The sequence below is a fragment of the Marmota monax genome, unplaced genomic scaffold (assembly GCF_021218885.2).
Source record: "Marmota monax isolate L192 unplaced genomic scaffold, Marmota_monax_Labrador192_F-V1.1 WCK01_AAM20220418_F8-fsc00051, whole genome shotgun sequence".
NCBI classification, from domain to species: domain Eukaryota; kingdom Metazoa; phylum Chordata; class Mammalia; order Rodentia; family Sciuridae; genus Marmota; species Marmota monax.
This window is the reverse complement of record NW_026695202.1, coordinates 12,739,740-12,755,028: the sequence shown is the minus strand read 5'-3', so window position 1 is coordinate 12,755,028 and position 15,289 is coordinate 12,739,740. Positions and strand designations below refer to the sequence as shown.

At 52.3% G+C, this 15,289-nt stretch overlaps 1 protein-coding gene across 4 annotated transcripts in view; it reads right to left on the bottom strand.

The window, feature by feature from the left end:
• Zc3h7b (zinc finger CCCH-type containing 7B) overlaps positions 1-15,289 on the bottom strand; it is a 53,221-nt gene that overhangs the window by 15,226 nt on the left and 22,706 nt on the right. For 2 of the 4 annotated variants that reach the window (XM_046429245.2, XM_046429248.2), the window contains exons 3-13: positions 14,063-14,096; positions 13,739-13,936; positions 12,547-12,705; positions 8,398-8,478; positions 7,319-7,375; positions 4,641-4,683; positions 3,880-4,073; positions 3,295-3,616; positions 2,285-2,343; positions 1,437-1,596; positions 818-979 (exon numbers count right to left, since the gene is read on the bottom strand). In XM_046429245.2, coding sequence (XP_046285201.1) covers positions 818-979; positions 1,437-1,596; positions 2,285-2,343; positions 3,295-3,616; positions 3,880-4,073; positions 4,641-4,683; positions 7,319-7,375; positions 8,398-8,478; positions 12,547-12,705; positions 13,739-13,936; positions 14,063-14,096 — 1,469 coding nt within the window. The remainder of the gene's footprint in view (positions 1-817; positions 980-1,436; positions 1,597-2,284; positions 2,344-3,294; positions 3,617-3,879; positions 4,074-4,640; positions 4,684-7,318; positions 7,376-8,397; positions 8,479-12,546; positions 12,706-13,738; positions 13,937-14,062; positions 14,097-15,289) is intronic. The other 2 variants (XM_046429247.2, XM_046429246.2) reach the window with 2 other exon arrangements.

Below are 15,289 nucleotides of genomic sequence, written 5' to 3'. Positions count from 1 at the left end.
CCAAATTGCTTGGTTGGGGAATAGAAGAAAGCAAATCAGGTACATGACAATGTCCATCCAATACTGACCAGACTTCCATGAGACAGAAATGAGAATAGTGACAATAATGTAATCAATCAAAAGGACTTTTTTTTATACTGAGGATTAAGCCCAGGGGTACTTTACCACTGAACCACTTCCCCAGCCCTTTTTATTTTTGATTTTGAGACACTCTCCAAGTTGCTTAGGACCTTGTTAAGTCGCTGAGGTTGGCCTTGAACTTGTGATCCTTCTGCCTCAATCTCCTGAGTTTCTGGGATTACAGGTGTGCACCACCATGCTGGCTAAGAACTGACATATGTCAAGACCTAATGCTTTCTGTGCATTCTCTCCACATCCCCCTAGTAGCCCTTTGGGTTCTTACAGTGATAGGAAATCAGTTCTCCATGAACTGTAGGACCCTTGCACTTGAGAGCACAGGCCATCAGAGGGCTCCAGATCCATGCAATGTCCTGAATGTTTCCCATGGGTCTCTGGAGCCAGTCAGGATAGGGGATGCTCATTCTGACAGGGAACTTGGGCCTCAGAGCTCAGCTTCCTCACCTCTCTTATGTTGTATTTTTTATACCTTTATTTTATTTATTTATGTGGTGCTAAGGATTGAACCCAGTGCCTCACATGTGCCAGGCAAGTGCTCTACCACTGAGTGACAGCCCCAGACCCCTCACCTCTCCTACGAATGTGATGACCACACCTGTTCCACTGCCTGCCACACAACAGTGTCTGGGGTGAGAGGAGCCAGGCTCTGGCTGTTCACCGGTCCTGTTGCAAATCTCACCTTTGCACAAGTAGTAGGAGCCCACGAAGCTGGTCTTGGTGGGCCGAGGTCGGATCCGCTTCCAGCTCTGGTCCTCGGAGCTCCGGAGCCGACCAAGTAAGATGTCCCGCTTACACTTATGCTCAAGGCCCTCACGATAGGTGTAGTCGCCCGCTCTGGGGCCTGTGAGCAGGGCGGACAGCAGCAATGATTCCAGGTAGAACTGAAGGGTGACCACTGGGCCCAGGCAGGGGGTGGGAACTGGAAAAGCTGCCCTCATCTGGGCCTCCCCAGCTCCTGCCATACCCCTCCTTGCTATGTGCTGCCTAAAGATGGGGTCAGTGTTAGAGGGTGGGGGGCCCCAAGGAGTCCATTCTCCCTGCTTCCTTTCCACCACCACCACGACCTGTGGTGAGCCTGCCCATCTCAGAGTCTCTCCAGAGTGAGTTATGAAAACAGTGCTCAGCAGAGGACAGGCCTCAACCAGCACCCACACCTTCCCTTCCCGCCTTGGAGGGACTTCGTTTTCTGGCTCCTGTCTCCTACTGACACACGAAGGTCCTTCTGTTCTGGACCTCCAAGTCCTGAGATTCCTGGCATGTCTGGGGACAGAGGGGTGTGGCCTCAGATGTGACATTACCTGTCTTGGGGTAGCACAGCTGGCAGGCCTGCTTGAATTCATGGGTGGCAGCCAAGGGGTTCTTGATGAGCAAGGCAGTGTTGGGCATGGAGGGCTCTGGCTGTAACAGGAGGAGGTCGGCCATCTTGGGCTGAGTGACAGCTGGACCACCACGGCCAGCCTAGGCACCGAAGGTAGAGGGTGCTCTATGATGCCACCATCCCACCCAAGAGCAGAATTGTAGCCGAGGGCCCTCCCTCTTCCTCAACCCTCCCTGCCCTTCTATTGTGGTCTAAGAGCCCAAACACCAGAACCAACCCTCAGAAGTCCTCAAGCTAAGCAGGTGCAGAGGTGACAGTAATCTTGGCTTACAACCTTTCCTTGAATCAAAAGTCAATGTGAACACAGAGAAGGAGCAGTGGCCCTGATGGAGGCCTCTGCATATACCCTCCCAAGTCCTCAGCCATTAGCACGAAGGAAGACAAAACTCAGAGACTGGGTGACTTCCCCAGGCTCACATGACCATTATTCAGGCTAAGGTCAGCGTATAGGCCTCCTCCTGGTCACACGCTCTTTGAAACTTAGAACAGACTGAGTCTGGAGATCAGGGCTGTGAATAATGCCAAGGAAATCACTTGAGGCCTCCAAACAGGCAGGACAGGGAGTGTTCTGGGTACCCCCAGCACATGGCTAGTAAGGAAGGGCTAGGGGACCACCTTGGGTTCCTCCACTTTGAGGGTGCCTCTTCTTGGGGGTTGCAGCAACTCACCTCATACAGAGAACACAACTCTAGAGCCCACATCACTCCCTCCCCCGGCCCCCAGGAGGAATGAAAGGCCTGGTAGTGGAGTCCCATCCACGTTACTCACCAAGGGGGCTGGTTTCTGAGTACTGCTTGGGGGACGATGGTCCTGTGAATTGTTCTCCTCTGGACAGGGAGAAGACACAGGGGTCACTTGCCCTGGCACTAAAGCCATGAGGGGCCATCCCAGGACTTCCCCTTGTGTCCATGGGGAAGTCCCCCAGGCCATACATCCTCTTCTAATCTTGCTGATTCCTGGACTCTGCCCTCTTCTCTATTCTCATGGCGTAGCCCTGGGGCAAAGAGGCTGCAGCCTCCTCATGCTCCCCAGTCCATTGCTTAAGCCTTCTGGGTCTCCCCACTGCCCCCAGAGAAATCCTGAGCTCTCAGCTTGGCCCATAGCTCCCCTGAGACCCTGTTCTACTCATGCTTCCCTTAGGCCCCTGTTCTGATCATTGACCAGCCCCTGACCCCTCCACCTCGTAGGGCATGCCCCTACACTCTCTGCCCGGCTGATGACCTGCAAGACCTGGCCCCGCCATCACTTCCCCCTCAACCTCTCTATTGTTCTCCCTCAGCCTTTCTATGTTCCTTCCACCCCTTATGTCTCAGTTGTAAGTGTCCCAGACTATGTCTGACCTCTGAAAGCCAGTCCTACCAGGGCCCAGATGGGTCAGTTTCCTCAAACACCCAATCTAGTGGTGCTGAAGGAGCCTGTGGTCTTGCACCCTGCTCCCAGAATCATTGTTGTGGGACCCCCTGGCCTGAGACCCAGGGCCCTGGGAAGCTGGGCAGAGAGACCAGACTAGGGTGAGGGAGTCCTGAACTATCAGAGCTCTACTGATGAGTCTTGAACAGGACACCAGCCTGAGACTTGGATCCACACAGTACTGAGCACCACAGAGACACAGCAGCACACACACTAGTGGCCCTGGACTGGGAGAGGTGAGAGAGCCTGGATTGGGCAGTTTAGAGTTACAATCCCCATCTGCTCTCCAGAAACCAGAGGCATGACAGCACTTTGCAAATGTGGTGCAGAAGTGGGGTGTGGGGGGGACATGCCCACCCGGGCCTCACCCATGAAGGAGTCAGGCTTGTCCAGGGAGCCACGGGCTGACCCGAAGCTGTCGAGAGCGTCCAGCCGGGTCTCCGAGTATGGCAGAAGGTCCAGGGGGTCCAGTGTGGGGCCTGGGGGATCGAGGGCATCCAGCACAGAGGCAGCCAGCTTCTTGGAGGGGTCCATGACGAGGCCAAAGGAGGCAGGGGGCAGTGGGCTGGAGACGGGGATGGAGCCACCCACCACGGGTGGCAGCAGCGGAGTCCCACCAGGAAACACGGGTATCAGCTGGGGCAACTCACTAGGCACACCACTGCCGGGCAGGCCACCCTGGACCAGAGACTGCGAGATAGGGACAGAGGCAGGGGTCAGCGGGGAATGTGACTGCCTAGCCCTAGACAGAACTGTGCATTCCAGGAAGAGGTGGAGCCCGTCCCTTCTGGGAGACGTTCTGGAGCCTTGTGTCTGTTCTGCCAAGTCCCTCATGAGGCGTCTGTTTCCCCAAATGTGACATGGATGGGAATCTTCCCTCTACCCCTCATGGGACAACGAGGACCCAAGTAGGATATGGACTCCAGGAGCAGGAGGACGGCAGGATGACTCACCAGTGAGTCCAGAAGGGTGTCCAGCTCTGGACCAAAGACATCACCATCCGAGAAGTCATCCAGGCTCTCAGTGCTGGGGAGGGTCCTGCTGCTGCTGTCCAGGGGAGCCAGCAGGTCCAGAACGTGAGGGAACAGGGGCATCGTGGGAGTGGAGGGGAGCAGGGCTGGGGAGCCTCGCAGGTCCACATAGCAGTCTGTGGAGGGGGGCCAACTCAGTAGCCGCAGGGGCGCAGCTTGATGAGAGTGGAGGAGGGGTCCCAGGGCCTAGGGTGATCATCTAACACTTATCCTGCCCTCCTCCCAGTGACCCTGTCTCCCTGTTGGCTGGCCCCAGGGCAGAAGCCTGTGATGGCCAAGGAAGGAAACCTGGGGTGGGGGTTCAGTCCTACGGCATCTCCCGATGGCTTTGGTTCCACCTGAATATCTCTCATCCTCATCTTCTCTAGGGTCAGCAGTGCCCACTCTCTAAGGGACACTGACAAGGTGGAACCCTTCCTGGAAGCCAATGAGGAGGAGAGGGGCCAGGAGGGCAGTGGAAGCAGTGGGTGTCTGTCCGGGCAGGCCTAGAGCGAGGGCAGAGGACAGCTAGAGAGGAGCTCTTCTGCCCACAGTGGGACTGACCTTCAACCCTCTACTTCTCTCCTCTCCTCAGGAGCCCTGTCTACAGGATGGGAAGGGGACTGACTTCTGACTCCCTGGGGACCTTGGGGACAGGAGCTAAGCTCCTTTGCCACCCTGTCCTGTTGATCAGGGATTACTACCTGTTTCAATGTCATCTATGGAGCCCAATCCATTGGAAGTTCCCTGTGGAGAAGTACATCAGTCAGGCAGGGGACACAGGCTTGGAAGGCATAGCCTGGCACCCCAACGTGGCTATGCTGATGGCCAGTCATGGAGGGCCTAGGGTGGGTTCAAACACCAAACACCTGTCACATGCTGGACTTTGGGGTCTAGCCAGGGGTCACACAGACTCTGGCTAGGAGGGGTGGGGTGGGGTCAGAAAAGCCTCCCAGGTGCACCTCATGGCAGCAGTGACCCTGGGGATAGGATAGGACCTCTGAGCCTCGGTTTCCCCACCTGCTAAAGGTTGGATCCACACCCTGGGGAGGGCACTGAGGATTTTACTAAGCCCTCTACATCTCACAGCTCAAAGACAAAAATGTCGACTCCCCTAGGGGCAGCCCTAGCCTCCTAGTAAGCAGAAAGGGGCAATCACCAGAAGTGGGATCTCACTGCCACTATGGCCTTTCTGTTGGATGGAAAGTTGGGCCCAAGTCTACTCTCTGGTTCGGCCAAGTTCCTTACTCTCTCTGGGCCTATTTTTTTATTTATAAAATGAGAATATATAGCCACCAGCCTCCTGGGATTGTTATGGGGATAAACTGACATTTATAAGAGCTCAGAACAGTGCCTAGCACACAGGAAGGGCTTTCTCAGTGTTTATAGATCATAACACACATTTTTAGGATGCGCCATCAGGTTGGCTTGGGTGTTTTGTTCACCAGCCTCCATACTTCATCTCTGATGGCCTCCCTCTGCTAGGCCACAGGTGGCACAAGTCATTCCTCTAATCTGATATCCTCCTCTTTTTCTCTGGGCCCTTCATGGTTCTGCTAAGTCTTGCTACCTGGTAAGGCCCTGGGTGGCTCCTGTGTCCTACATGTTTCTGGGGAGGATAGAGGAAGACCCAGACCCTCACCATTAGCCACCCCTCCCAGGGTCAGTAGTGGCAATAATAAGATTATCCAGCACCCTGCCTCACCTCACGCAGGTCCTGGGCAGCACCCCTCCTCACTGTCATTCAGCATTTGGCCCAGGTACTCTGTAAGCTGTTGTCCCACAGCACAGAGGAGAAGTTGGCCAAGCCTGCCGTTCTCAGATCAGAGGGGGCTGTTTGACTAGGGCCTGCCCTAGGCCTGTGCTGTCTCCCAGCACCACCCCCAACCACCCTGTCCACAGAGCACAGAGCAAAATGTGCACTTGGGTCCTCCAGGGTGTGTTTGCTCACCACAGATAAGCTGCATAAACCAAGGCCGTCACACTGGATCAGAAAGCTACTGTTCACATGATAAGTATATAAAATACTCAAGGGGGGGCGGAGCAAAACCAGATGATCACCTTTATTGCATCTATGATTCTCTCTGTTTGGCACTATATGTGCCTCCCTAGGCTCCAAAGGGCAAAGCTACCCCCCAGCCCTCCCACCCACCATCTCACCCTGGCCTGGTTCTCTGGGCTCCTATTCCTGTCCCTTTGCACGTAATCCCTACTAGTAATGTTCCCTTAGCAGCAAAGATTTATGGAGTCCATCTTTCCAGGAGGCACAGGGTTGGGAGCTTTCAGATATGACTCACTGTAATCCTACGACTGGCAGGTGAAGATAAGGAGCCAAGGCCCTGAGATGTGGAGCGACCACCTCAAATAAGAGGAGCACTCAGGTTCTAAATCCCACTGCATCCAGCTGCAGATGCCAGGTTCTTCTGAACTCCCTGGGAAGGAACTGGACTCGGGTCTGGGACACATCCCCCTCTCTTCTAACCCCAGGCTGTTCCCCTGGGTGTGAATGCTGTTCCCTCTTCTCCACCTGTCTGAAACCTGCTCCCTGGCTCTAGGGATGAACTAGCTTGATATATACAAGAGCTCAGATGGTGATTGGCACACAGGAAATGCTTTCTCGGTGTTTATCAGATCGTAACACACGCCTCCAACAAGACTGCCTTGTTCCTCTGTTCCTAGAACTCATGTCATCCTTGCCCCTTGTTCCCCACACTCTAAGGGACAGCTCTAGCAAAGAGCTGGGCCTTATAGGGCCTTTGCTTATCTCCTTCATCCCAATAATTGCCTGTGGGCACAGCCCAGCTACCCCACTTCTAGGTGCTGTTGGAATGACAGATTTGGAATGAATGCTACTCCCATGTTAGAGAAGCCAGCAGGGATCTTAGCAGACCACACTCACATGGGTCTATACAACCTACAGGGCACCAGGATCTTCGCGGGGACTCTACCAAACCTCGTGTGTTCTCAGATCACTCTGTATGTGTGCGTGTTTGTGTGTGTGTGTGTGTGTGAGAGAGAGAGAGAGAGAGAGAGAGAGAGAGAGAGAGAGACATGGAGGCACAGCTAACCTGGTCCTCTCTGTGGTGCAGTCTACTCTGCTTGGGCATATCATGGACCTCATAACTGACCAGCCCCGATCCCTGTGAATGTGGGAGGGGCCTCAGAAAGGTCGCAGGAATGGATGAAACATTTACAGGGGCTAAAGGGTCTACCATCAGGCATGGTGCCATTTGTGGTCCAAGTGGCTGCAGACCAACAGGGCATCACACTGCCTGAAGCCATCTATACCCCAGAGAGGGAATCCAAAGCTCTCATAAAGAATGAACCAAGACAGTTTGGTACAGGGGTGGGGAAGAGACTTGGCGTCCTGGCCCCATCCTACCTGATCTGCCACGCCAGCTGCAGTGCCATTACTGAGCAGAGAAAAGGTTTCCAATTCCTGTTAGGGATTGGAGAGAGGTGAGAAGAGATCAAGATTCTGGAAAGAGCCAGGCGTGGTGGCACATGCCTGTAATCCCAGCGGCTTGGGAGGCTGAGGCAGGAGGATTGTGGGTTCAAAGTCAGCCTCAGCAACGGTGAGGCGCTAAGCAACTCAGTGAGACCCTATCTCTAAATAAAATACAAAATAGGGTTGGGGATGTGATTCAGTGTGCAAGTGCCCCTGAGTTCAATCCCTGGTACAAAAAAAAAAAAAAGAAAAAATTCTGGAAAGATGCTCAGTATCCTGCCAGCCGGGGCAACAGAGAAGCCCTGACACAGGCTGCTGGGTCTGCAGTGCTATCTGAGGTTCCCTGTCCCCAGGCCTGCCCTGTCTACCTGGGTTTTAGTGTTTTCTTCTTCCAACCTCAACCTGGGCAAAGACCCCCCACACACACACATGCAAGTTCCTGCTGTGTTTCAGGCCCTGAACTAGGGGCCATCTCAAACATTCCCCCTGAGGTGGGCACAATTACCCCCGTCTTCCAGATGTGGAAACAAGGTGGAGAAAGATGAACTGACTTGCTCAAGGTCATGGCAGAGACTATAGAGCCATCTGCTCTCCTGTGTGCAGCAGTACCCTGGCACACGCAGATGCCAAATGAATCAATGTGGATATGAAGAAGCCAAACAGGTCCTGGAACCTCAGACAGGCACCACACGGGGTTATTTGAGAAAACAGGCAGAAGGACACCGGTGTCAACTGAGGCCATCTCCAGGGTGGTTAAAGTCAGCCAGGGCAGGCAGGGAGCACATTTTAACAGCTGGTGTCTAAGGTGAGCTAAGGGCCGTGGCTGTTCTTCCCTCTTCCACAAGGTCCTGGTACTCATCCCAGGGCTTTCAGCCAATAGGAAGAAAGATCACCTGCTGTCACTTGCTCTGTCCTCACCCAGCCCTGGCCACCTCACCCACCTTTCCAGTGGTACCTGATCCTTCCTGTATCCCTCTCCCTACCTCCTGCCCCAGGGTCCAGAGCCCACCTACCTGGGGCCTCTTATACGCCTTCCGTACTCGCAGCCCAAGTTTCTGAGCCAGCTCCTGACCCAGTTGAGTGACACTTTCATCCTGGAGGAGACAAGACACAGGACACCAGTGAGTCAGGCTGCCTGGGCCCACAGAGTTGTGCTGCTGGACATCTCGTGGAGCCATGAAAGGGGGATCCTGGCTAGTGCATGTCTCAGCCAAGAAAGTGAGGCCCTGGGAGGTGGTGCTGGCTTTCTAAGCCACCTTGAACACAGGTTTTTATTTCTATATTCCCTTTTATTTGGGGGAGAGCAAAGGAGTAATTTGGCTTTTATTTTATTGTATTCTATTTTAATTATCCCTCTGTCTTTGAGACAGGGTCTGGCTGTGTTGCCTGGCTGGTCTCCAACTCCTGGGTTCCCATGATCGTCTTGCCTCAGCTTCCTGAGTAGGCTGTACCACCACACCTGACTGTTGGGTTTTTTTTTTCTTCTTTTTCTTTCTGCACTGAGGACTTAACCTAGGGGCACTTTATCACAAAGCTATATCTGCAGTCCTTTTTATTTTGAGACAAGATCTTGGACTGGGGATGTGGATCAGTGGTAGAGCACCATCCCCAGCACTACAGAAAAAAAAAGAAAAAAGAGACAAGATCTTGCTAAGTTGCTGAGCCTAGCCTGGAATGTGTGGTTCTCTTGCCTCGGCCTCCTGAGTTGCTAGGATTGCAGGTGTGCACCACTGTGCTTCACTCAAACCATTTTTATTTATTTATTTATTTATTTATTTTGGGGAGAGGGGTGAATACTAGGGATTAAAACCAGGGGTGATTTACCACTGACCCTCATCCCCACTCCTTTTTATTTTTTATTTTGAGACAGGGTCTTGTTAAGTTGTTTAGGCCTTGCTAAGTTGCTGAGGCTGGCCTTGAACTTGTGATCCTCCTACCTCAGCCTCCTGAGTCACTGGGATTATAGGCATGTGCCACCATGCCTAGCTCAAACCATGCTATTTGAATTTAATTTTAATATTATCTTTGTCCTCTCCTTTTTCTCTCCTTCTTCTTTTTTTTTTTTGGGGGGGGGTGCTGAGAATGGAACCAGGGGTCTCATACATGATGCTAGGCAAGTGCCACTGAGTTATGTGTCTTTCTTCTTCTTCTTCTTTTTTGGTGATATTGGAGGTTGAGCCCAGGAAACCTTTGCCACTAAACTGCATCCCCAGTCTTTTTACTTTGAGACAGAGTTTTGCCGAGTTGTTCAGGCTGGCCTCAAACATGCAATCCTCCTGCATTAGCCTCCCAAGTAGCTGGGATTACAGGTGTACACCACCATGCCTGGTCCCAGTCCTTACCTTTTTATTTCTAAAATTCAGTAAGTAAGAGCGAACTGCAGAAGGTAGACTGTTAGAGTGAGTGCAAGTACTCTTGCTCACTCAGCCTCACTATGGTTCCTCCCCAGAAGGAACTGTGTTGTGGGTCTGTTGCATTTCCCTGCAGATCTTCCCTAGGAGTGCATGCATCCAGACCTTTTTCTTCCTTTTCTTTCTTCCTTCCTTCCTTTCTTTCTTTTATTTCTTTTTTTTTAATGTAAATGGAATCATAAACCAATTATTCTACAACTTGCTTCTGTCCTAGACAGTTTCTTATAACCCTTGCTAAACGACATGTGTTTCACACATAGGGTTCCTGTGAGGCCCCAAGGAGCAAGGGAATGTGAAGTTCTGAACAGCACCTGGTCATGGTGAGTGATGGACAAACATACCTGCTCCTCCCTCCCCTGCAGGCTGTATCACCAAATATGCACTGTGTGCCAGCCATAAGCAGCACCACAGTACACAGGGCAGACAGGCCTCATAGAGTATCCAGAACAATAGTGGAGATCAATCAGTCAATAAAGAAATGGGTTACTATGCACTGTGCTCTAGGCCACAGCAGGGCCAGGGGTGCTGCGTCACTGTGTGAGCTTGCCCCTTTCCCTATCTTGCTGACAAGCTCCTGGTGGTCAAGTCCTGGATCTGAGCCACCTCTAGTCCCAATGCCCATCATGATACAGGGGCTCAGTATTTGCCCAGTAAATACCATAAAAGCGGGGAATTCCCTAATGCAAAATAAAGAATCCCAGGTTGGGGTACTTCTGTAGGCAATTTCCTAACCCTCACTGGGGCTTCTTTATCTGTAGGTTGGACCTGCCCTGCCCCTGTCAGAAGTGAGCTCCCCACAAGACCTAGCTGTGGGTCTGCTATAGACACTACAAAATGCTATGGGGGGGGGGGGGCTGGGGATGTGGCTCAAGCAGTAGCGTGCTCGCCTGGCATGCGTCTGGCCCGGGTTCAATCCTCAGCACCACATACAAAAACAAAGATGTTGTGTCCGCCAAGAACTAAAAAATAAATATTAAAATTCTCTCTCTCTCTCTAAGAAAAAAAAAATGCTATGGGGATCAGGGGATTATTGTCACAAAGAAACATTCTTTTTTTCTTTTGCCCTACTGGGATTGAGACCAGGGCCTGACACAAACTAGGCAAACACTCTTCCACTGAGCTACATCCCCAGCCTAAGAAACATTCTTAATAGTGAACTAAGCAGAATCAGGGAAGCATTATGTATAATAACATCTCCTGGTGCACAACAGTAGATGTCCTGGTGTATGATCTGCTAATTCTAGCCTCAGCACATCCCTATGATGCATTATATGTTGTTAGTCCCATTTTACAGGAGTGTAAACCAAGGCTTCTGGAGGCTAAGTCATGGCCAAGAAGACACAGCTAAGAGTAGAAGACCCAAGAATAAACCCAACCCCAGCCACCCATCCAGCACTGCCATCCTCTCCCACCACGCACACTGCCTGCCTTCTTCAGGCCCTGCTCACACCCCACCTCTTTCAGGGAGCTTTCCTGCCCTCTCCCCCTTCCTGGGCAGCATCTTCCATTTTCTAAGCTTTTCAACAGTCACTATGTCAGGGATAAAGTACGAAGGGCATTATATTGATACAGAGGTGTGGCAAGCAATGTCCAGCTGGGCGTGATGGTGCACACCTGTAGACCCAGCAGCTCGGAAAGCTGAGACAGGAGGATCATGAGTTCAAAGCCAGCTTCAGCAACTTAGTGAGGTCCTAAGTAATTTAGTGAGACCTGACTCTAAATAAAACACAAAAATGGGCTGGGATTGTAGCTCAGTTGTTAAGTGCCCCTGGGTTCAATCTCCAGTACCAAAAAAACAAGAAAAAAAAGTGCTCTGTCCAAGGGCACACTGGGAGACAAGGCAGAACCAGGCCTAGACCCAAGTGCTATTTTAATTTGTCACCAGTGGACTGTGAGTCCTTGAAGCACATAGATCTATGCCTGAATACTGTTAATGGATGAGTGGGGAGGGGACATGTGTCCAGCTGACTGTGGGTGGGGCCATCTCACAGGCTCGTTACTGGCCATTTCCCATTGCTGTTTTCCTGAGTGCTGACAACCAGGACCAGCACATAAGGCACCCCTCTAGTCATCACAGTAGAGGTCAAAAGCACAGACTCAAAAACCAGACTGCTGGGGGCTGGAATTGTGGCTCAGTGACAGAATGCTTGCCTCGCACATGTGAGGCACTGGGTTCGAACCTCAGCACCACATAAAAATAAACAAAATAAAGATATTGTGTCCCTCTATAACTAAAAAAATTTTAAATTAAAAAAACAAAAACAAACAAACAAACAAAAAAAAAAAAACCACAACCCACAGACTGCTAGGGTCCAAATCTCAGCTCAGCCACCCATTGGTTGTTGTGATTTCAGGAATGATACTTTCTTTCTGTGTCTCTGTCACTTCACCTTTAAAATGGGTATAATAAGCTACTTAGCAAAACCCTGTCTCAAAATAAACAGTAAAAAGGGCTGGGAATGTAGTTCAGTGCTAAAGTGCCTTCAGTTCAATTCCCAGTAAAAAAATAATAATAATAAGTGGGAGGACCATAAGAGCATCTTCCTCACAGGGTTGTTGCGTGGATGTGGTGAGTTAATACCCATAATGCAGTTTTCGTAGTGCCTGGCACATAATCAGAGCTCAGAGATGATGGCCAGCATTCCTATCAGTGTCTGCAACTCCATGTCACAGAGGAAACCGAGGCTCAGTAAGATGTGGAAGCTTGGCCTACCTGAGGGCCAGAGCAGAGGCTTTGGAGTCGGGACTCACGTGTGGCAGGGCCAGGGAGCACCGGCTGCTGCACTCGTAGGCCTCCTTGTGGCGTCCCAGCTCATTGAGGGAGCGCGCCTTGCGGAACAGCGCCCGGATGCTCTCGCTATCCAGGAGCAGTGCCTTCTCGCTGTCCTCCAGTGCTTTCTCATACAGGCCCTGTGGGAGAGGAGTGGGGGACCCATTAGTCAGCACCTGCGCACTCTGTCCCAGGCTCCTAACCCCATCTAGGGCTGAACAACAGCGTTCCTTCACTGCAGAGCAGGAGCAGGGGCAGGGCTGGGCTCAGGAGCAGGGCTTGAGAGGTCCCAGGGAAAAGGCCACAATCAGACAATGAGTAGGGGCATTTGTGGGTGCAACTGGCAGGCTGCAGTGGGCACTGGCAGGACACTGCAGGGACAGCTGCAGGTTGTGCAGTGCTGAGCCTGGTCCTCCCCCACATATTTGCACATCTGTCTTCAGTTTAAATCATCAAGTGCGGAGGAGTGGCACCTCTGAGAAGTGAAATCCTAGGGCAGCTCTGCACAAAGAAGCGTGCAGAGGGCCAAATCCTTAGGCATCCAGAGATGCACCATCTAGAAAAGCTGGCTGGATTGCAGAGGTCTCACCCTCTGCATGTCTGCAGCAGAGCTTCCTACAGGACCTGAACAGCAGCTGAGCCAGAGTAGGAGTGGGATAGGGAAGAGGAGGAGGCTGGAGCTCTAAGGAGGAGCTTGGGGAGAGCGAGGAGGCTGGGAGGGAGAAGTGGGGCAAGTTAGACTCCCACCAATGTCCAATGTCACCTCGAGATTCTAACTCAATTCATTTGGGGCAGGGCTAGGGCATCAGTACCATGTTTTAAGAACTCTTTATTTTGTATCCATATTCCTTTTTTTTTTTTTGGAGATGGGGTCTTGCCTGAACTTGCACAGGCTGATCCTGAATCCCTGGGCTCAAGCAATCCTCCTGTCTCAGCCTCCGGAGTAGCAGGAACTATAGGCCACCTGGCTTATCTGTTTTTTAAAGTTCTCCAGGTGAGTCTGTTGTGCAGCTGGGACTGAGAGCCTCAGGAATAGAGAGTAAGAGTCAGACAGGAGGAGACAAAGGAGGCCAGCCCCAGGCCTTCGTACTCACTGGGTGCAGGACTACCTGGAGGGGGCATCCGGGGGGACATGGTGAGCAGCGGGAGAGAGGGCGGGGGAGTCGGACTCACCATGGTGAAGTAGCAGGCAGCCCTGTTCACATGCAGCTTGCACAGCAGCTCCTGGGGCAGGGCCACCTGGTCAGAGGCAGCGTAGTCAGCCACGTTCAGTCCCTCCATGTACTGCACCAGGGCCTGCTTATAGTCCTTCTCTCGAAACAGGTCATTGCCCTCAGCAAACAGATTCTGCACCAGCTTGAGCAGGAAGGCCTGTCAGGGCAGGGTGCACAGGGAACTCAGGGGCTCTTCTCCATGCAGCCCTGGCCCCAGCCCCCAACCCCCTTCCCTGGATGGGCTCGCCCTTCACCTTCATCCAACCCAGCAGCTGACACTCACCTCATACTCTTCTTGCTTTAGGGGTAGTGTTGACCTAGCAGATAAAGAGAGGGACACAGGTCTGTGTGAGCCCAGGGGTCTCAGACTCATGGAGGCCCCAGAGCTAGAACTATAAGCATCAGGTCATACCAGGAGAGGGCCCCTCCAACTTGGACCTCAGTACTTTGTGGGCTGGGGTGAGGGGACAGCATGCAGGTTGGTGGACTCTGATGGAAGGACTTGCATTTTCCCCAGGGCCCAACAGCCAGGCTCTCCCAAGTATAGATGCTGAGAAAGAGCAGACCAGTGCCAGCAGCGGGTCTGGCTCAGCGGCTGTCCTCTGCCTGAAACCAGCCCTCTCCTAATAAGAGAGCACAGGTTCCAAGTCTCTCCATGCTACATGGGTGGCAGAGCCAAGGCTGGGCATAGGAGGCCCCCACCCTGGAAAGGGCAAGAGGAGAAACAGCAGTCTGGCCAAGGCAGGGCCAGGGCTGCAGCTCAAGGCCTGGAGGAGGGGATAGCACAGGGGCTCACACAGAAGGTGGGGAATCTACCTTAGGCCCCTTGCTAAACACATGGAATACATATGTGTGAAAACTGTCAGAGAATGGGGCAAAGCCAGTGGGACAGACTGTAACAGGAGCAGGTCCTACTGTGTGGCCTGTAAGCCATGCCTCAAGAGGCCAAGACGGGGGACAGGAAACCATACAGGAAGCAGAGAACTGGGACACCGATAAGCTCTACAGAAATCAGTGACTGAGGTTAAAGGCACAGGATTCTAAGGTTGAACCCAGGGACACGATCACTGAGCTACATTCTCTGCCCTCTCTCTCTTTTTAAATTTTGAAATAGGACCTCACTACATTCTTGAGGCTGCCTTTGAACTTGCTATCTTCTTGCCTCAGCCTCCCAAGTTGTAGGATCATAGGTGTGTGCCACTACGCCTGGCTTACAAGACGAAAAACAGTAGTTGCAAAGCTCACCTTGTTCGCCAGACCAGACTCTGAATAAATCTGAGCACTTCTTGAAAATCAAACAGTTGCTTCCCCAAATGCAAGACCTGCCTAGGTGATGAGTAAAGCAGAGGCAGCTGCTCTGATGCTCAAGTGTGAGGACAGGACAGCCTGAGCCCCTCAGCTGCAGGACGCATTACCAACGGCCCGAGGCGGCGAGACACAAAGGGTCCCCTGGGGAAGGATCTAGGAGAAGTGATGCATGGTGTTGACATAAACCTCACTGTATGAGAGC